Source organism: Camponotus floridanus, unplaced genomic scaffold (genome assembly GCF_003227725.1).
Source record: "Camponotus floridanus strain SB8 unplaced genomic scaffold, Cflo_v7.5 scaffold51, whole genome shotgun sequence".
Lineage (NCBI taxonomy): Eukaryota > Metazoa > Arthropoda > Insecta > Hymenoptera > Formicidae > Camponotus > Camponotus floridanus.
Window position 1 is genome coordinate 645,337 of NW_020229670.1, and position 21,888 is coordinate 667,224.

Sequence of the window (21,888 nt, forward strand, 5' to 3'; positions counted from 1 at the left end):
GGAAGCAAGCAATCCTGGCTTTATGCAGCATCATTCGTTGAAACATTTATCGCCACCCGGCGCGGACGCTGCTTTTTCTTAAATACGACTATTTACAACGAGCTTCGCGGTTTTCGCTGCTACTCGCCGAAACCGATTCCCCCATTTGCATGTTGGATCCTATCCAAGATGCCATATCCGGTGCTCTCTGAACGATCGTCGTCGGTCGGCGCAAAAAGGAGAGAAAAACCATCAAAACAAGACCGCGATGAAACGCTCGCGTTATATGCATACGTTAAGGTCGATGGTCGGATAAAGAACGCCACAGGTTGCAAACTACAAAAGTTTATTTCATGCACCACGCGCACAATAAAGAATACGGCCGTAGACGCCGGCACAGTTATAATGATTATAATGGAGAAAAATTGCACAGTAAACTCGAAGGATAAAAAGAGACTGTATATGACGAAAAGATTATCTTAAGCCATTTGTACGGATTTTCTCTAAAAATAAATCCGAAGGAAATTCTTTCGCGTAACATATTTCTACAGATACCTTCCCAATTTTGAAGAGTGTACGTATAAAAGATGTAGAGCGTATGATAGACGCTTTTTTCTACAAAGATCGAATTTCAACCCGCTTGAGAGATCCATCAGCATATCGTTTATCCGGTATACACGCATCTGTATATCGGTAAATAGCTGCATAGATACGAGCACAGTGTTTCTTGCTGACGTATACGTGGAGTATACACATGGAGCGATACGACCTGACTACCAGGGTATACGGCGGAAGAAGGCATCGACCTGCGGCTTTTATGAAGATAACATCTCTGCTTATGAAGCATAGCTTATCTACCGGCTCGCCATAGATCTTTCAGCGGGTACGGAAGCCCTCCTCGCCGCCTGTATAACCAACCACCATCGCCGAAGCCAGACCGCCTTCCATAATCCATTATAGTTTCTAAAACGGCCCGCAACCCCCGGGAAACGCGCGTGGCTCGGCAAGAAGCTGTTTACGCAAAACCGGCGAAAACTCGGGAACACACGTGCGTTCGTATCCCGCATACCATACGTGTGGGCGGCTGTGAGAATGCCCGATGATTTACAGACATGCGAACCACTACTTGTTCCCGATGTTTTTCAGCCAGCACTCCGCTGTCGTTGATTGAACCGTGGGCCATATAACAGAGAGCGTCTGCGGATTGCTTTTGTGCTTTTCTCTATTCTACGCTTGTGAAATTGTTTCTTAAAGCGCAAAAGTCATGGGATATTCTTTCTATTTCGTTGCATCGTTTTTGAGATGTTAAAATGATCGATATTATGATAATTATAAATTATTGTATTAATTTTTAGAAATTTTTAAGTGAAAATCTAAATTAGATTTACTTATTGTTAGTAAAATATTTATTAAATCGCGCGTAAGCAAAATTATATTATAATAATTTTTATTAGTTGTATTAATGTCGATAAAAAATTCTGATTATACACCAAACATATAAAATAATTAAAAACATATTGAAAAATTGTATAAAACAATATAAAGTTTTATGAGCTCTAATCTCTAAGAAATTGAAAAAGAAATTTCTATAGTAGCAACATACTTTCAAAGTATCTTGTAAAGTATCAATATCGTTAAAGTCTCGGCATATCTTGAAAGTCTTGAAACTCTTTCTAAAGATCTAAGAATTTATAGCTACATGGGAGCGCATTCAGAAAATTTCGCATTAACAGAAGATTTTCAAAACTGATAATTTTGAAAGTATCGGAAATATTGAAAAGTAAAGAGAAATCCGATTTTAAACTTTAAAAATTCTTAACACAATTTTTGCGATTATTAACTTTAAATAAAATTTAATAAGATATTTTTTATTTGCATAGCATAACATTTTTTAATAATACAAAAAAAATATATATATATATATATATATATATATATATATATATATTGTATTTCTACATTGATTTGATAACAATTAATGTTTTACCTATAACATATATGTATATTGATCATATTTAAATAAACATTGAATGATATCAGAAATATAATAATATAAAAATATAAAAATAATATAAAAATATTCTTCTTTATTATTTAAATTTTTATATAATATTTAATAATATAATTAGATGATAAATACATATTTTAGAAAGTAAAATTCATTAATACGCTATTATTTTAACTTGACTTTTACTTGATGCAAAAGATGACGTTTGAGCTCAGCATGAAATATCTTAAAAGACATTTATGAATTTCAAAATGCACATTTATCATCAGACTTAAACATACGGGCATCAGAGTTGCTGCTTTGACTTATAGTGATTTGGTTCTCAAATTGGAATGTGAGAATGCCTAACTAAAAGAAGAAAAATTGTTTACATTATAAAAGATTTATTTTTATACTCGTTTATTTAATATATTAAAGTACAATTCTAATAAAAAATAAAATATTTGTATATATTCTGTTTTTTATATTTTATTTTTATATTAATTTATGCTATTATAACAATTTGTGTATTAAAACTGCCAATAATTATTGAAATATCAAACAAAATTACATTCAAACGTTTAGGAATCTCTGTTCTTTGTGGTAAAACTATTTCCAATTTTCCAAAGTACCCTTGCACGCGTTGCAACTCAACGCAATCTGTACGTAAGCAGCGCGGCTTCAGCATTAAATGGTCATTTCTTTCTCTTTTCACAGCGCTATACCCATCAAACCACATTCCTCGAGAAAGTTGCAGCGTGCATCATATGTGGCCAAGCAGTAGTACACGTCGGGATTATCTGCGAGCACGTTAATGAAAAGACGTCGTCCGTCCGTTCACAAATTCAGCAGACGCTGCGATGAGGCCGGCAGGAAGGATGACGTTTTAAGAGGCGTAGAGAAACGCGCGTCGACTTCCGATGATTAATGTGACGTTATATTGTTCATTACGTACGCATAAACCACGGATATGCGGGTACCGCATTTTACAGAACATAAAGGATAGACTTTAATGAATAGTGACGAGCAAGCACACAAATGAGTTTCTGGTATAAATATCAAGATATCCTTGAACGTTGGATGTTGAAAAATGTTATCCCATCAGGATGAAAAATATTATACCTAAAATATATTTATTATTGTTGATAAATTATTAAACAAGGATCTCTTTTAATGCATGATTTTTCGTTTCAAGAAAAATTCTTTTTGCGCACTGAGAAAAAATCTGCTTGCATAAATTAGAATTCTGGTAGATTCAACCAGTATGTCTGTTGGAAAATAGACGAATCAAAATTCTTGTAGGAATTACCAGATGAATCTGATTAATTTCTTTCTGTTAAATTTACCAAATTTTTTGATTAATAATAAACTCGCCAGCACCAAGTCGTCTAAAATTTTTTCCATCTAATCAGGCTCAAAAGCCTGTTTAATATTCTGAATTCCAACAAGATTATTGGATAAATTCAATCCAGATTATTGAATAAATTATTTTAAATTAAGCTTGTTAGAAATTAAACTGATAAACAGTGAAGAAGAGGATGCAGCTCAAACACACACAATCAGAGAGCTGGCGTCCTTTTTCTGGCACTACTGCTCGTAAGAGAAAAAAATATACTTTGGATTTAATGTTAATACTAATTCTTTATATACATTTCATGGCAAATATTGAATACGAGTTAAGTTAAGAGGGTAAGCAAAGAAATTAATGTAACAAGAAATTTTATAGATTCAACCAGAAAATACTAACCAAATCCTTATAGTAAAATCTGTTAAACGTTTTAGTTATAAAAAATTGAGTCTTATCTTGCTAGAAATCTTTGTTTGATTTAACCAAAATGCTTTCAATCATATACGTCTTGTTGGTACGATTAAACGATTTTTCTTAGTGCGTGAATAATAATGATTTATTGATAATGATTAATTTATTAGCAACGAGAATTTAATTATTATAATACTCTATTTTAACATTAGAAGTCTAATATGCTAATAAATATAATATTACAAGTCTTTACAATAATAATACACATTACGTTAATTTCAATCAAATTGATATGTATCCTTGAAAAGTTCCTCTCTTTACTCTTTGCTTTTCCATCGAGATATAAAGTCATCTTTCATTCGATGAAAAATGTTCGTGGCAGTTGCGTGCTAATCTCGACTTGATCATATTCTTCCGAGCCTTCGGTTGCAACGGGATTAAGTGTGAAAAGACTACGAAGGAATCGTGATGAAGGTAGCGAGTCTTGCCTGCCTTCGTCGGATTCAGCTTCACATACGCGTATCTTCTCGTTGCAAGTTTATCGGACGTTTCGCATATATGCAATTCTATCACATCCCTTCATTCTCGTTTTCCGCAGATCGTGGCAGAGGAGAAGGAATGTGATAAATGCTCCGACACTGACATCAGAAAAATATACTCTCGTTTCTCCAATTCCTTGGCAACCTCTTATCTCTCTGACTCGGGCCAAACTCTCCTTTTGAGAAATGGCTCGTTTAAAAAAAGCGGTCAGTCGGATTTTACGTTGGCTATTTACGTCTATTTTCGTCTTAACTATCTTAAGATTGACTGCACCGGCGACTTAAGTGCGAGTGTCGAGGATTAATACACGTTACATGAGGAAAATATATAGGGAGATACATACTTCTTGATGATAGTATAATATTTTTAATGTACATTTTTTTATACAGTGTATACAAATGCATTAGTAAGTACAGAGAAAAAAACAAGAACAAAAATAAATCATAGGTTCTCGTATCATTATTAATATGATAATGAAATCTGTCAGTTTATAAATCATTTATCGTGTTGTTGCAATGATGATGAGTAATGATTATGTGTAGTTATCCATTTTCTCTCTTGAAATCGATTATGTTCGAGATTACAAATTGCATTCTACTAAAAAATCTATTTTTTTGTAAATATTTTTTGTAAATATAAATTTTGCACACTCACAAACAATAAAGTAAAAATAAAACATTAAGTTGGCATGTGCAAATACCACGCTCTTCGAGTACATATGCCTGTAATCAAACGATATATAACAGGGTATGAAGAGCGTAGTAATTTATGTGAATATATGGACAAATCTTTGAAAAATATCGTGATACATTCTTAGAATAAGAACAACGATAATCACTTTGACGATTCATCCCCGCGAATATACATTTAATAACAACTCGATCAGTATTATTAAAATATGTTATTTCTCTATTATTAACTTGATTAAAAATTTAAATGTATGTAACATAGTAATTAAATATACATATATAAAAAATTCTTTCTTCTTATTTCAATTTTTATCGTATTTAGCATATTTAAGACATGATATAGTGAAAATGTTTAGAAATATACAGGATGTGTTGCGTTCTTCTTCTTTCAATTAAATATCTTGAAGTAGTAAATCTTAAATTAAAATACCATTTTATCATAAAATTCATAATTCTTTTTGTTTATTTGTTTCATGTACAAAAATCTACTGGTTTTTAAGTACTTATAAATCAGAATCGATAGATCGAATTGAATAAACGGGATTATATTTTTATTTTGTTATTGCAATTATATAATTAGTATGACTTGAATAAAAAAATGCACTAGAACATCCTGTATATTATAAAGGATCTCTATACAGGATGTTTTATAAGTGGTGGGAAAAATTTCAGGAATGGATTCCTCATGCTTAGAGAAGAAAAAAAAATTAATCAATATAGGTCCGGAAATGATGATTAGTCTTTAAGTTATTAAAATTTTTGTAATACAAAATTTTGTTTCAAAATTTGTTCTCGTCTTAGAAGTCCTTTTACAGGCATCAACAATGTTTTTCAAGTTCGGCAACTTTTTTTTCTTCTCTAAGCATGAGGAATCCATTCCTGAAATTTTGCCCACCACTTATGAAACACCCTGTATAAAAAATTTATATATATATATATATATATATATATATATATATATTTTTTATTTTTTTATTTTTTTTTGAGATTTATCTTCTTAAAAATCGATTTTTTTCTTTTAACAAACGGCAGTCGGAATTATATAAAATGTCGGAAATATGCAAATATAGAATATTATGAAAAACGGTGTCATATATCATAACTGAGAGAGCACCGCTTCTTTTTAATCCATTCTAAACCGTGAAATTATTCCACGAATGGTCATGTGTTTCATGGCTCCTGTATTAAGTAAAATTCGCAGTTTGCAAGTAAAATATCCCGTGTCGGACGTAACTTTTGTAAAAGTGATAAAAATATAGTCTCATTTCTTAAGTGCTGTTGCATACGTGATTATTACAGACTAGAGCGTGCCTCTAATACGAAAAGATGCAATCGCTAAATAATTTAAAAATCAAATTCACTACCGATTCCAAGAACTTGATCGCTTGAATGATCACAAGCGCGTGTAATACCAAAATAAGTATTTCTATTTTATACATATGTTGCAATCTTTCCATCATTGCATAGTAAATACGTCGCCATGCTCGATTACTGAATTCGCCCAATCTTTCCATTGTGTGATGAAGCTTAGCGTGTTCACTACATAATTTCTCTGTAAATATAAGTAGATTAATTTAATACATATTATATTAAATATAATATTAATATAATTATAATTATATATAAAAGGCTAATTTAAAAAAAATGTATTCTTTCCGATTAATTGATTATATAATAATATAATTATTTTAATGCAAACTATTTTTTTAACATACATATACATGTAAAATCATTTGCAATTGACTGTATGGCATTAACTGTATGCATTTATAAGTCTAACATACATATACATGTTTTGTAAAATCATTTGCAATTGACTATATGGCATTAACGGTATGCATTTATAAGTCTTAGAAAAATCGCATTTTTTTAATATACTAAATTCTATGTACTATTTTATTTTGATGCAACGTAATATTTTTTGTAAATTTATATTTTTCTAAAATTATTTATTCTCTTTCAAGTATACAAACATAAAAATCATATATTTAATATTAAAAATTTTAGTATTATTATATATAAATTGCATATTTAAAAATTTAAAATAATTACATTTGAAAATAGAAAAAAATCGACGTTACCTGTATTAATGTAAATTTCTTCCTCTGGTGGAGGTAAGTACTTATCCAACATAATTTCAGCAAATTCAGTAGTGTTATCGACAGTCTTTAAAATATTTATACCTGTTTCAGTCGACATAACTTTGTCTGCTTGTTGCCAACTGTAAACGCGTAAATAATGAACTTTATAATACGTAAATAAAGTCATAACTCTCACTCTTTGTTTGGTTCCCTGCTTTAGATCGATAAAAATTTTAACCGCGGGACGGATACGTTTGGATACGATAGATTTCGTGCGATTTAAAATCTGTAAAAGAAAAACTTCTATTATAGATAGTATATTATAGATAGTATATTACACACAAAAAATATATATTACCTGTTTAGGTTCTTCTTTAATTATAGGTAGCTTTACTTCAACAAAATCAATACCCTGGCATAATGTTTTATCCAGGGTATAAATTGGTTTCTCCATCAATCTAGCAATTGGCAAAGACTTTTCTATCATTGTATTCACCACACTTTCAACAGTGTCAAAAGCCCAATTTAAAAATGTGTTTGTGCCTTTTACACGTTCGTACACCTCTGTGGATTTATCCCACAAGTAATTCACACTGGGTATTTTACGTGCACGATCGACAGCTTGAATTCGGTAAAATTGATCTGGGAATTTTGTTTCCATAGTTGTCATTAAACTGAGATCTCTTTTTCATGGATAAAGAATGTTTTTTATAACCTGTAATAAAAAAATAAGATTAAAGTGTGAATAAAAAGTATTTTATTAGAGGCAGATTCACACAAAAATATAACAAGAAGCAAGAATTTCATTCCCTTTCATGAATCTGCTCCTACATGATATGCATATAATAAAAATATATCTAATATCTTCATATCTTTTATAGCCTATAAAATTTTCAATGTTTATTTGTTTTCCAAATAAAAAAAAATATGTATATATATATATATATATATACATATTTTATATATATATATATATATATATATATATAAATTTATTATATATATTATTATTATATATTATTATTATTATTATTATATATTATTATTATTATATATTATATTATTATTATATATTAATTTATTTTGTATATATATATATATATATATATATATATAAATTTTTTAATATTATAATTTCAATCTAATATAAAATATAGCAAGAAACATTATAATGTGAAAATAATAAATTTAATAAAAAAAATTTTTAATTTTTAAATTTTTTAAAATAAAATCCTCGTCTCGCGAGAAATAAGAGAAACTATAAAAAAGATGAGAATTCAAAAATTTTACTTATGTTTATTTTTATTTTTAAATTATATTTTATATAAATAATTGTTTACAAAAATATAATACATTATGCAAAGAAATATTAATTTATAAATAGAAGAACAATTTTGTCGCGCGTTTACATGTATACACTTACTGAATTGTTCCAGTCAAAATAAGATATTTCTTACTGTCAACATTGCATCATAACGCATATCATTATGACATTACTCCAAACACGATAACTTAGTAATTATTTGTCGTATAACTTTTGGAGCATCTATTGACAAATTTTATTTAAAGCTTATATAAATCAAAACTCAAGCAAGACATGCACAACGTTTGCCAAAGGAAAGAAAGAAAGACATTTAAACATAAACACGCGCATACTGAACAAAAATAATATCACGACGTGATTGGAGTACAAAGCATCAGCGAGCATCATAGAAATGCGCGCGGCTTCCTATGTCTCATTGTTGCGCGTCCGATCGATGGCAACGTGTAAGCCAGTTATAGAAACACACGTCCTCAAGATCAATGTCACGGATGCGAATTGACAGGTGGTCCGCCGACATAGCTCAACAAAGGAAACCAATCGGTTGACACTTACCTGACTAACAATCTCTGCGACTGGATGCGAGTTTCCCTTTAAGCTGCCCTATGGCTTTGTACGTTTCCCTTCTTGCCCTTCCCCCTCCCTCTCAAGCACTGCAGCTGCTGTACCTTGATCTCTGTTTCATTTTATTGCGAAATTTGTTTACTGTTGTATGCAATCGAGCGTGAGCGCACAATTATTTATACACTTTTACACAAGCGAGGTCTGTTTGCTCGCTGTCATTTTTCACCCACCCGATATCGAACTGACAATGAGATGCGGTTCTCCACGAGATCACGTCGCTGCTGTCAAGTTCCTCGATGCGGTTTCATTTCGGAGCAATCGTGTGTCGGTAAACTGACGACTGAGGCAGTCTATAAAGCATATTGATCCAACTGATCTCTTAGGATGGAATGAAGAAAATTCATTCTTTTCATTTATTGTGTTTACGAATTTGAGCTTCTTATTTAGGCGGAATTAAAAAGTAACATCAATCTTAAAAACATTATTTGATTTTTCATTATTTAAATTAACTATTATATTTGCAAAACATTTTCTGCAAAATAAGAAAAGTTAATAATTTTTAATATTTCGGTTTTGTTAATTTTAATATTATTTTAATCAAGCCTAATATATGTTAAAAAATTAAAAGTTCTGCAACTTTTGATTATTTAAAATTTTCTATCAAAGAATTAAATTCTTGTTTTTTTAACAAACACGAGTTTGATTCTTTTAAAATTTTCTTTAATCTCTCAGTTGGATTTCTTTGATGCAATATGTATTTTTTAGATTAAATAGAATGAAACATATATATTTTTTCCAAAATTATATTTTTTAGATGATATAGTGTTATATCAGAATATTCTTTACAAAATATATATCTGCCTTTATTCTTTATAAATATTTGTAACAATTCTTTAAAATGATATGTGATGTTTGTATATTATATATAATCAATAACATTAAAGAATTTTCATTTCTTGTAAGAAGAACTCCAAATCAGCAACACGTCGCTGAGATTTACATTAATATAAAAACTTTTACATAAAAATATTAGTAAAACATTAGTCAACTACCTGACTTATTATTGACCACAGAATCATGTGATTTACGTATACAATATACGAGCATTCGAAAAAGCTAACAAAGCTAGAAAATTAATGTATTTGTCGCAAAATGCCATATCGCAATATCTATAAAAATATAATTTTTTTCGTGTTTTGATATATATTTTACATTTTTAATCATTTTTTTTAAATCATTTTGAAAGAAACAGGTAAAAAATCTAAAATAAATGTTATATATAAGACATTTTCTAGATTTTTGAATAACAAAAAATTTGCAAATTTGTTATTTTATGTTTCTCTAGATATTTGAAAATCCTACGGAATGAATATAAATCGTACATTAAATTGTAATAATAGAAATTAAGCAAATTGAGCGAACTTTGAGCTTATTTCTTCTCTTCGTCCTTTTTCTCTGTTGAACTGTTTGCCTGGTTTTCATCCGTTTGCTTCTGACCAACGTTCAAAAAGTGCGTAAGATGAAGAATAGACACTACGCTGGATATATATGTCGCTACGTCTTCCTTTTTTACTGTCCTCAATTGCGCAGCAACGGAATGATAAACGCGATTAGCAGTTTTTGTCGACAATTGACCGATTGTTTGTACCGCGTGAAGCACTTTATTTTCATCTGCTGAGATTGGATCTGCAAAATAATCGTTATTAAGAACATTACCGGTCTAATACAATGCAAGAAAGTTTGTAAAATTTCTGAGAACGTACTTGGCGTATTTTCTTCTCCTTCTACCGGTGGAAAGTAATGATCTAATAAACGATTGACAAGTACACTGGTGTTGTCAATGCCTTGTACAGCCATGTTACCGCATTGTGTGTTTAGAAGCTCGTTCGCCTTAGTTATACTGATCTCCTTCAGCGTAGATGCCTGTTGTGTAGCTGATTCCTTTGCCGTGTTCAATTTCTCGATGGTTGGTTGCAAGGAGCTGTTCATTACTGCCTTTGCGGCATCATAAATCTGCAAATATAAATGTCATATTTTTAATAATTGATTTCATGATTAATTAAACAAATATGTGAATGAATTAAGAATTCTTTTGTATATTAATTATTTCTAATTTTACTACATTCGTCTATTTATTTTTATATTCTCTTTTTTTATTATTTTTTTCGGAGAAAGATATTTAAAAAAATATTAACGATAAAATTATATTCTATTATATTAAAAAAAAAGAGATTATTTTAAAATAAATATTAAAATATTATAGTGTAAATTCTTTAAACTCATTTATACAGCTGCCAAACGACGTTACATCATTTGAGAATTAAAAGAAAGGACAGGTTTCCTTTAACGTTACCTGCTGAGGTGGTTTCTTCACGATCGGAACTTTTTGTTCGACAATGTTTAACCCCTCGCATAGCTTCTGGTCGACGGCGTTGATTTGTCCTTCGAATTTCTTGGCCAGAGGGGCCGTAAACGGCACTGCTGTGGCAGTTGCATAATGCAATCCTGCTTCGGCAGAGCTCAACGCCCAATTTATCAGATGATGGGAATCTTTAACGTAAGCATACGTAGAGCCCGTTTTCTCGATCGCCGAATGAACCACCGGAATATTTTTCACCCGGTCTATTACCTCAAGATGAGGAGTATTCGCGGGATTTGGTGTGGATTTACTTGCATCCGCCATTCTCTCTGCAAAATTATTAATATATCAAATTAGTATTTAGATTGCTGCTTTAAAAATTGGTATATATCAAATTTGTGAATTTTGTTGAAAAGGCTTACATTAAATTATATTCGCTGATCTAATGTGTACGAAAAGAGTTTTAAAAATCGTGCAGCCTTTTAAAATAACATTTAAAAATTTGATTTGCCATTTTTCTAATACACATATATAATTGAGTCAATAACAATAAAGTGACATAAAAATTATAATATGTGAAATTATAATATGTAACGAAATTATATTGCAATGCAAATCTAAATTAAATAGCATATGGTTTATATTTCTTTTTAATTTTAAGTAAACAGTTTTAAATAACGATAATTATATTTGTCATGCACAAACACATTTGAACATTTTAAATGTAAATGCGCATGAGTGGGCAGAGATCTTCGTACCTTCGGTAATTGATGAGTCAAACTTGTTATTTCGTTATCTAGTTTGTGAGTTTATAAATGAACTTTGATACCGATAATAACCCATTTACTTCATTTTTTATATATCTATATGATATGCGATCGGCAAATTAATAAAAAAAAGAGAAACCACAATCGATGCACAGAAAGTCCATTGCGATATATATTATATAAATATATATATATATATATATATATATATATATATATTCAGTGTTTCATAGACATTTATTGACATGCATGTGCGAAACAATGTCTCAAAAAGAAATTGCACAGTGTCGGAAAGAAAAATTATTATAAATAAAAGTGCGAATTTTATTATGCGAAACTAATGTACTCAACTCGTCATGAGATTATACGCATGGTACATGATTCATCCGCTAGAACAAACGAGAAAATAATAAAGCACTATTATTCCTCATTTATATTGTATTGCTACTGTAGCATAAGACATAGCAGCAGACCATTCTTTGAAAGTAAATATGTTTTCCACACTTGAGCAGCGCACATATTTCTTGATTATTCAAAATATGTTTGTCCAAGGAAAAAAGCTTTGTTTACATACTTTTTATAATAAATTTATATTTATATATTTTTTTAATTTTAATTTCATTAATTTAAAATTTAATTTTACGAATTCTTTTTCCTTCTTATAATATTATCTTGATAAATTATACATATAAATAAAATTATATTAAATTAAATATTTTTTTATTTTAACGTATACACGCTATGTATTATCGAAAAAATTTGTACAATTTTTCATGTAACTTATATGCACGGAATTAATGAACACATATACACGTTTGAGGTAGATGCAATTTTATTTACACAATAGATAATCATTCCCGGGGATATGCATGGCTTATCTGCAATATTGATTTAAATGATAATTTTATATCCAAGGACAGAATCAATATTGCATACAAACTTCCTCTTAGAGAAAAGATTATATTGATGTCTGTTGTAAAATATTCATCATCTTAGATCAAGCTATAACGTATGATACACATTACTTATAACGGATGCGATCAATGAAATATTACACATTAATGTGTATAATAAAGAATAATATAATTATATTAGGATCTTTACTATCCATTTAAAATACAATAAAAATTATATTTGTTAATATAATTAATATTTTTAATTGTTGCTCCATTCATTAAATTAAATTAATTAACGTAGAATCATTTATTCGTAATCACAACAATAATACAAAAAAATAATAAGATATAACATATTGGATGATATGATGTAATAATAACATCATTTTCTTATAGTGAAATAGATTGTTTAGAATATTGTTATATGGAAAAATAGTTTTACAATGCAGCGCATATATATTCTATACCTTCTAAATTTTTAAATATCAGTATCAATACTACTGCTTTCACGTTTTATTTTATATTATACTTACTTTATGGATGACTTGTTGAACAAATTCGTTGGACACTAAAAATCAGCTATGAATCACCGAGTTGCACGAGGCATCGAATGAGACTGACGTTATATCGTGTGAGAACTCGTAAGTATCTAACAATGAGAATATTAGGTAGAGGGGACTGAACAGTGACGTCGAAATCAAATGTCTCTTGAAAATAAAAGTAATAGTAAAAATTATTTTATGTTCTTTTTAATTTTCTTACCTTTAGTTTTTTATTAAGTTTTCATAAAAATTTATAAATTATAAAAAAATATTATTATAGAATAATATTGGGTTCCAATTTTAATATAAAAATTTTTTATATTAACAAAAAATTTTATGTTTATTAAATCGCCACTTATTATAAAATAAAAATATAAATAAGTAATAATACTCTAAATGTTCATATATTTATTATAATCTTCTTTCTAATTATTCTCTTATTAGCAACAAATTGTTAAAAGTTTAATATTTTATTAATATATAATATTGCGTATATATAAAAATTTTTATTTTTCAATAATAAAGTAACAAGAGAAAAAGCATATATAAGTATATACAGTGCAAATATTTCCAAGCAACATTAAAAAATTAATGAAAAAATTTGTGTCCTATAAAGGATTCAAATTATAGAGATAAGACTTTTGTTATAATTCCAATAAATACAAATATTAAAAATTTAAAAAAAAACAAATACATCATCATTTTTATTGTAATATTTAGGATTTTTTAATTATATTTTATGTAGTATTTTCTCTTTTTAATTATTTTTGTTATTTAATTATCTGAAATTTTTGTTAGTAAATATGTAATTATATAATTTCAGTGTTAAATAAGATGTTTATTAAAATAAGAAAAATTCTCTCTTTTCGAAAAATTATTTAAGTCTTTTTTTATAGTACAAACTATATATATATATATATATATATATATATATATAATAGTATAATTAATTATGTATATATATTATATCATATTGCTTGCTATTCGATTTTATTAGACAATTTTAATTGATTTCATGTACTTTTATAGTCGGGTTCTACGTAGCATATGTACGTCTATGATATCATTTGTGCTTCTGCGCAGTAAGAAGAAACGTGCAGCAATATACATGACGTGGCGGTCACACTCTTACTTACATTCTATACGTGTGAAAACCAAAGTGAATAGCTGATTGCGTTGACCCTAAAAATAATAAGCGAAAATCATGAGACTGTTCAATGTGCAAGTCTGACGCAATTTTTTCTTTTAATGTTGCTAGAAAATATTTGCATTATCATATATACGCTTTTCTTTTATTAACTTATTAATAAAACAGAAATTTTATCATACGCAATAATGTATATTCTTAAAATATTAAATGTTTAACAATTTATTGTTAATGAGAGAATTATATTATAATAAATATATAAATGTTTAAAATGTTTTATTGTACCTATTTATATTTTTATCATGTAAGAAGAAATAATTCAAATTATAGAGCTTTTTGTTATAATTCTAATAATTAAAAGAATTAGAAGATTAAAGAAAATAATAAAAAGTAAAATATAAATATTCTCTGTCTTAAATATTGTATTTATTTTTTCGGAATTTAAATTAATTCAGATTCAAAAAATAAAAAACAAATGCTTTGTTATTAAAATAATTTAAATACAGTAATAATAATAATAATAATAATAATAATAATAATAATAATAATAACAATAATAATAATAATAATAATAAAATTATAATTATATCTTTGTAGAATAAATGTATAATTGATTAAGAATGTCAAGAAGCATATAATTTTTACTGCATTTTTACATTTATTTGACATATATATAATATTTTTAAATACAATATATAAAATTAATATACAAAATTAATATACAAAATATGTATTTATATTTATAAAAGTTTTTATATATTCTTTATATACTCTATATATATTCTTATAACATTATGCAAAGTAATAACAGTTGTGTAAATTTTTTGAATAATAATTAAAAAAAAAATCATGTAGTAATTTAAGCAACTCAGTATATCTGAATGTATATCAGTATATCCGGCTGAACCATTCTGTATATATAATATTAATATTATTCTGTGTATATAATATTATGTTTATAATATATATATATGTATATAATATATGTATATATGTATATATGTATATACATATATATATAATAGATTAATGAAATATTTAAAAATGTATAAAATATAGTTATATTTATACATCAAAATTCAAATATAATAATAATTATCTGAATATTTCTTAACTACTTAATTTTGTATTGATTAAGCTGATGAATAACGTAAAAAATATATATTTTAATTAATATTAATGGTAACCACCACAAAAGTTTATATATCTTATAGATATTAATATCTTATAGATTATAAGAGATTATTTTTTCATACTGCATATACACGAGTAAAGAATATATACAAAATATATAAAAAAAAATTTATCTATAACCTCATACTTCTTATAGTTATATTTTTTTCGACTTTTATATTTATGGAGTAATGTAGAAAAATGTGCACGCATTAACAATTATTGATGCAGATTTTAGCACTTTAATCGCTTTCAATGAAGGAATAGCAAATAAAATATATTGCCATACATTAATTCAATTTTTAATGATACAAACTAATTGTAGAAGATAATAAAAACATTGTAGAAGATAATAAAAACATAATTATGAAAAATAAATATAAGCGATATTTAATTTTAATATACATAAGTATAAACGAAACTAATTTTTAGGACTTTAAAAATCATTTACAGAAAAGCTGAAAAAAATAAAATCAAAGAGATTTAAAATTAAAATTATTCATTCTTCTGTTTTTCTTGTGATTCTTCTTTTTTTTTGTCGTTAACAAGCAGTATTTTTTTGTCAACTGTGTTGAGATACTTGGTAAATCGAAGAAATTTAACTAAATTGCTGATATAATCTATTAATAAACTATATTTGTTGATGATATTCAAGTGATGTATTATGTTAAAATACACACGTCGAGCGGCTTTATTGGACAAGTGACCTAATGTTTGTAAAGTACGTAACAATTTATCCTCTTCTTGTAAGTCTGCAAAAAATATTTAAAAATAAAGGTAATATATATATATGTGTGTGTGTGTGTGTGTGTATGTATATATATAATATAAAACTTCTAGATACTAGAAAATATGCCAGTTTTGCAATAAATTCAAATTTCGATGTTAATTATAAAACGGGAAAATAAAGACTTGTTGTAATGTAAAAATTTGCTAATGTAAAAAACCTATTGTTGAAGCACAAGACAATTTATGTATGAAAAAATTAATATTAAACTTTAATTAGAATAAAAAACACAAAAGCATAATAAATAATAAATTACAAAACAACTATAAATTCTTAATGTTGTGTTAGCTTTCACTAACTTTCTCGCTGACGCACGAAAACTTTCATTACACTATATTTTTTTTATTGATTGTAATATTGATATATTGAGATTGTAACATTTTAGTACATCAAGAAAAGAGGAATTCAATTAATTTGCACTTACAATGTATTATTCGATATAATCTAGATAAATTTTTGTTTTAAATTATCGAGAAACTAAAAATATACATGGTTTACCTTGCTTAATTTCTTCTTGTTTTGCGGGGAAAAATTTGTCAATGAGCTTATCAATGATAGCAGCCGTGCTATCTAAACCTCTCACAGCCGCACTGCCATAATGCGTATCGAGAATTTGGTTGGTTTTATTCCAGCTGATGTCTCGCACAGTTGTTGCTTGTATGATAATTAAATCATTTATATGCGAAATACTCAATGTCGCTTTTTTCAAGATCTAAAGAAATATAGTGAATATAAATATAAATAGTACACATTTCACTTTTGTGATGGTGTTTCGAAAAAAAACTGTTTAAATATGTTAAAATTATGTATTTAGACGAATAAATATTTAAATAAATTAAAATTCATACCACTTCAGGTTTTTCCTTCACTATCGGTATATTTTGTTCAATCTTGTCGAGACCAAAACATAATGTGTAATCGACGAAGTTTATAGGACTTTCAAGCATCTTTGCTATAGGCACGGCTATAGGCATCATAAATGCTGCTGGTTTTGACGCGACGTTAAGTGACATCTCAGCAAAGGTGAATGCCCAGTGCACTAGCTGATTCGAATCTTTTACCCTGGAATAAGTCTCTACGGATTTGACGAGTACCAATTCAACAGTAGGTAATTCCAAGACACGATCAAAGGCCTTTAAATGAAGAAGTTGCGCTATTTCTGTCGCCATGCTTTAGCACAGTTATCACACGATATACGAAAAATATCTGTTTAAACAAATTTTATAAAAGTGATTTAACATATTGATCATAATTCGAGAAAATGTTTAAGATTAATATTTTAGTTTAAAATTAATATCATAGAAATATAAAGCATGTGTATGCAGTAACTCATTTTAGAGTAAATTAAATCTTTTTTTTAAATCGAGTAAATATGACTATTTTACAAAGTAAAATGTTTCTTTATAAAGAGAAGGAATTGAAAGATAAGTAAATTGAAATATTAATATAGAAACATTTTTGAATATATATATATATATATATATATATATATATATATATATATAACATAATATTTTCGAATTCGACACAATATCCTTGACCTAGATCAATAAGCTCTAGATACATCCATTGTGACTGTAAATTGATGACCATGAATATACATTATATATATATATATAATTATTTTGAATTACTTTATCAAGTTTAACATTGTGATAATTAAATGCATAATAATAAAGTGACATGATATACGTAACTGTTCATAAATAACGTACGAATTTTTCAATAATATATAAAAACACATAATTAAAAAACACAATTTTTCTCATATATTTTAATTGAAAATTTTTCATAAATCTAATTATAAGGATTTATTATATAGAATTGTTTCTACTGTCCAGAAATAAGTTTTGATAATTGAAAGTATTAAAGGTCACTATTGCTAAAAATAGTACTTACCGTTTCAAATAATCGCTACCTCGATCAGAGTGATAGTTCACCGGCGTCTTGAACGCGTCTGATACTGGAATACGAATGCTGCCGTTGGTCACGTATGGTGAATGGCTTATGATGTGGAGAATCGCTTGCGCAGTAAACACTGTTTGAATGAGCCAATAACTGACTGAGCAAAGTACGACATGTAACTGCCTCTTCCAGATAGAAAATTTCATTAGATTGCATATGATAGAGAATTTCTCATTAGATCAGATTATTAATACTTTTCTGAAGCCTTCAAATATGCTAGCATTCTCTTTCGAGAAAGCGAAAACCGTTTCTAAAGGATAATGAAAAAAAAATTGTGGTGCGTTTTTTATTTTATTACGATAATAAAATTTTTTCTTTGTTGATAAACTCCAATTTCTATTATTGATTAATAATATGTTATTAATATGTGATTAATAATATGTTATGTTATGTATGATTAATAATATGTTAACTACACATATGATATTTTAAACAAAAAATAATATAGATATTTTTAATAAAGTTTTTGAAGTTTCCTTTATTTAAAAATCTTTAATTATTTTTACATTTAAAGATCTTCAATTATTTTTACATATTTATAGCATTCAGTCTCAACTTATAATTGTATTCAATTGCATCATTTGATCGTGGCTAGATAATATATCACTTTTTTTAGAAGAAGTAGAATATATGTTTTATAATATGTATTTTATCTATATTTAAAATTAATTAATAAAATATTAATATATATGTACTTATATGTTTTATATGTATTATATCTGTATTTAAAATTAATTAATAAGATATTAATATCAATTCACTTAAATCAATATAAAATATAATTTTTAATAATCAACCAAAAGATATATCTTAACACATCTTATAATTCTTGCGCGCATAAGTTATGAATTATAATGAGCAGTTATGAATTATAATGAGCAGTATGTAAGAAATAATTGATGTATCTTTAAATTATAATAATTGATGTATCTTATGAAATAATGGAAATATTTCCGCTTTATGGTTTTCCTTACTTCCGTGTAATATGCATTATATTTCCATGTATAAAATGAGGAGAGAACAAAGTTTCTCAGCGCGTCCCAGTCACCTATGCATCTGTGCAAAGTCCGGTTCATCTACATCGTTAGATCATGCCTGTGTTATCTAGCGATTGCATGGCACATAAAATGTTTCAAAATTATCAGAAAAATTTACATCCGGATTTCACTAAGACTACATTGTCTTGACGTAAAAAATATTCTCTTTTAAAGGTTTAAATCGCAAAAATCTGAAATATTTTATTTTGAAAATTATAATTTTATTTTTTTATTGATGCAATCATGAATGTATACAATATTACGCAATATAAAATTAGAAATAATATTACTTCTAATACACATAATTATTAGAATAAAACTATAAGCCAGTACTTGAAAAATTTGTATTAAAAAAGTCACTTGAATATCATCATTTGAGTTTCAAATGACATTTCACATAATCTGAATTAAAAATTGATTTAAGAATTAAGAAAATGTGTGAAAATACATATTATTTTTATATAAATTTTATATAAATTTTAATATTTATATATATTTCTTTTATTGTGCTTTCCATGATAATAATAATTATTATAACGTCAATTTAGTCATAATATTTTAATCATAATATTTAATTATATTTTTTAATTATAATATAATATAATTAATAAATTTTATCAGAATATAATTTTCTTAAATTATAAAACACATATACAATTTAATGTAAAAAAAATAATCAGTAAACTGAAAGTATCATTAATTCTAATTTATTAATTTTTTGTATTATTATTATATTATTATTAAACTATAGTCATAATTTATCTGAGTAACCAATTCAAGGTTAAATATTTGTCATCAGGATTTCACGCGCGTAAGTTGATTACGAGAATAATGACGATTTAATTAAATTAAATTGTCATTATTCTCGTAATCAACTTTGTCGATTAAATTCCAAAGTTTATAAACATTTTGTCTAGACAGTATGATTTATATAGATAAGCTTTTGCGTAATACATCAAGAATTGCAAATATAATACATCTCATACGTCTATTTTAATCGTCTATTTTAATTTAGATTTAGGTCATTCTTTCGAGAATCATGCATTTTCGTTGTGTATTAATGTAAATGTGTGTAATATAAACTATATAAAATAAATGTTATTATAAATATAGAATATTACAAGTATTATTTAATTAGCACATGGGACATTTTTTAATATATGCACATATTTTATAATATTTTATAGCACTTTATAACTTTAAAAAATCTTAAAATATTAAGGAAAGAAATATTATTTTATATACATATACGCGTATATAAAAATCTCTCTTCAAAACATATTCTACGCTGTCAGGGATATCGGAGCATTTAAATATGAGATATGCATATTATTATTACAATGTAACATAAATATATACTCATATTTTGTATATAATATGTGCATACTTTTAATATTGGTACAATATTATTTAGATGAAATATTAATGATATTTAATCAAAAAATCGTAAAAAACAAATATTACTTTCTAAAATTAATATATGTCAATATAATACTTGTAATAGTAGTAATTAATTAAAACACAATTGACATTTTGATTTATACTCGGCAAATGAAATGTCAATTGTGTTTTAATTAAATACTGTTATTACAATTATTATGTTGACATACATTAATAAAGGAATGTGTTAATATATAAATGTATATATCAGAGTATGTACACACAACATGTATTTTCCATATATTTTTCATATATAATATGTGCTTAAATTCATGTGTTAAGGCATTGCTGTTTTTTTGTCATTCGAGTGTACATCGAAAGTATGTATTTACAAGTTGCTTGAACAAGAGGAAAATCGAGATAAAAATTCTACAACTGCTTAAGATTTCTCTACTTTCACTAGAAAGGAATCTAAAGAGTAGTGAAAACCGCGAGATATACTAATATGTATGTATGTGTATGTGTATGTAAATATCTCGACCCTGAATGTCAAAGTCCATGATTTAAATAATATGCAAAAAATAATCGACGCGTATTATCTGTATTCAAATCATGTGAGTAATTGTAATTGTAATTTGATAATTATTGCCTACTTTTTTAATATTATATTTAATTGAATAAGATAAAAAAAATAAAAGATATTTATATAATGATAGATAGAAATGTATATAAATTTTATTGTATTTTATGTATATAAATTTAATTATATATGTATATAAATTTTCTAAAAAATAATTTTATAAGAAATTAAAATCTAAAATCTTGGATGTATATTTAATTAAATTTTTATTTATTTATATTTGAATAAAGAATTATTTTTTATCTTAAATGTTTGAAAGAATAAATAAGAAGGAA

The 21,888-nt window shown here is 26.7% G+C and overlaps 3 protein-coding genes across 4 annotated transcripts; all 3 read right to left on the minus strand.

Annotated features, from left to right (window-relative positions):
* Positions 1–5,963: 5,963 nt before the first annotated feature.
* LOC105258652 (lipid storage droplets surface-binding protein 2) lies at positions 5,964–9,258 on the minus strand. Its single transcript, XM_011270066.3, has 4 exons — positions 8,912–9,258; positions 7,394–7,750; positions 7,036–7,321; positions 5,964–6,506 (listed from the first exon to the last, which is right to left on the minus strand). The coding sequence occupies exons 2-4, from the start codon at positions 7,703–7,705 to the stop codon at positions 6,268–6,270; spliced, it is 837 nt and encodes a 278-aa protein (XP_011268368.1). The 5' UTR covers positions 7,706–7,750; positions 8,912–9,258; the 3' UTR covers positions 5,964–6,267.
* A 595-nt stretch (positions 9,259–9,853) lies between these two features.
* On the minus strand, positions 9,854–13,568 carry LOC105258651 (lipid storage droplets surface-binding protein 2-like). Of its 2 annotated transcripts, XM_025412492.1 has the most exons (5): positions 13,476–13,568; positions 12,398–12,435; positions 11,274–11,608; positions 10,684–10,933; positions 9,854–10,606 (listed from the first exon to the last, which is right to left on the minus strand). In XM_025412492.1, the coding sequence occupies exons 2-5, from the start codon at positions 12,423–12,425 to the stop codon at positions 10,350–10,352; spliced, it is 870 nt and encodes a 289-aa protein (XP_025268277.1). In that variant the 5' UTR covers positions 12,426–12,435; positions 13,476–13,568; the 3' UTR covers positions 9,854–10,349. The 2 variants fall into 2 exon arrangements, with proteins under 2 accessions (XP_025268277.1, XP_011268367.1); XM_011270065.3 differs by lacking the exon at positions 12,398–12,435.
* A 2,716-nt stretch (positions 13,569–16,284) lies between these two features.
* On the minus strand, positions 16,285–18,653 carry LOC105258650 (lipid storage droplets surface-binding protein 2-like). Its single transcript, XM_011270064.3, has 4 exons — positions 18,491–18,653; positions 17,440–17,797; positions 17,090–17,303; positions 16,285–16,556 (listed from the first exon to the last, which is right to left on the minus strand). Exons 2-4 carry the CDS (start codon positions 17,758–17,760, stop codon positions 16,300–16,302), a joined length of 792 nt encoding a protein of 263 aa, XP_011268366.2. The 5' UTR covers positions 17,761–17,797; positions 18,491–18,653; the 3' UTR covers positions 16,285–16,299.
* Between the last annotated feature and the right edge of the window lie 3,235 nt (positions 18,654–21,888).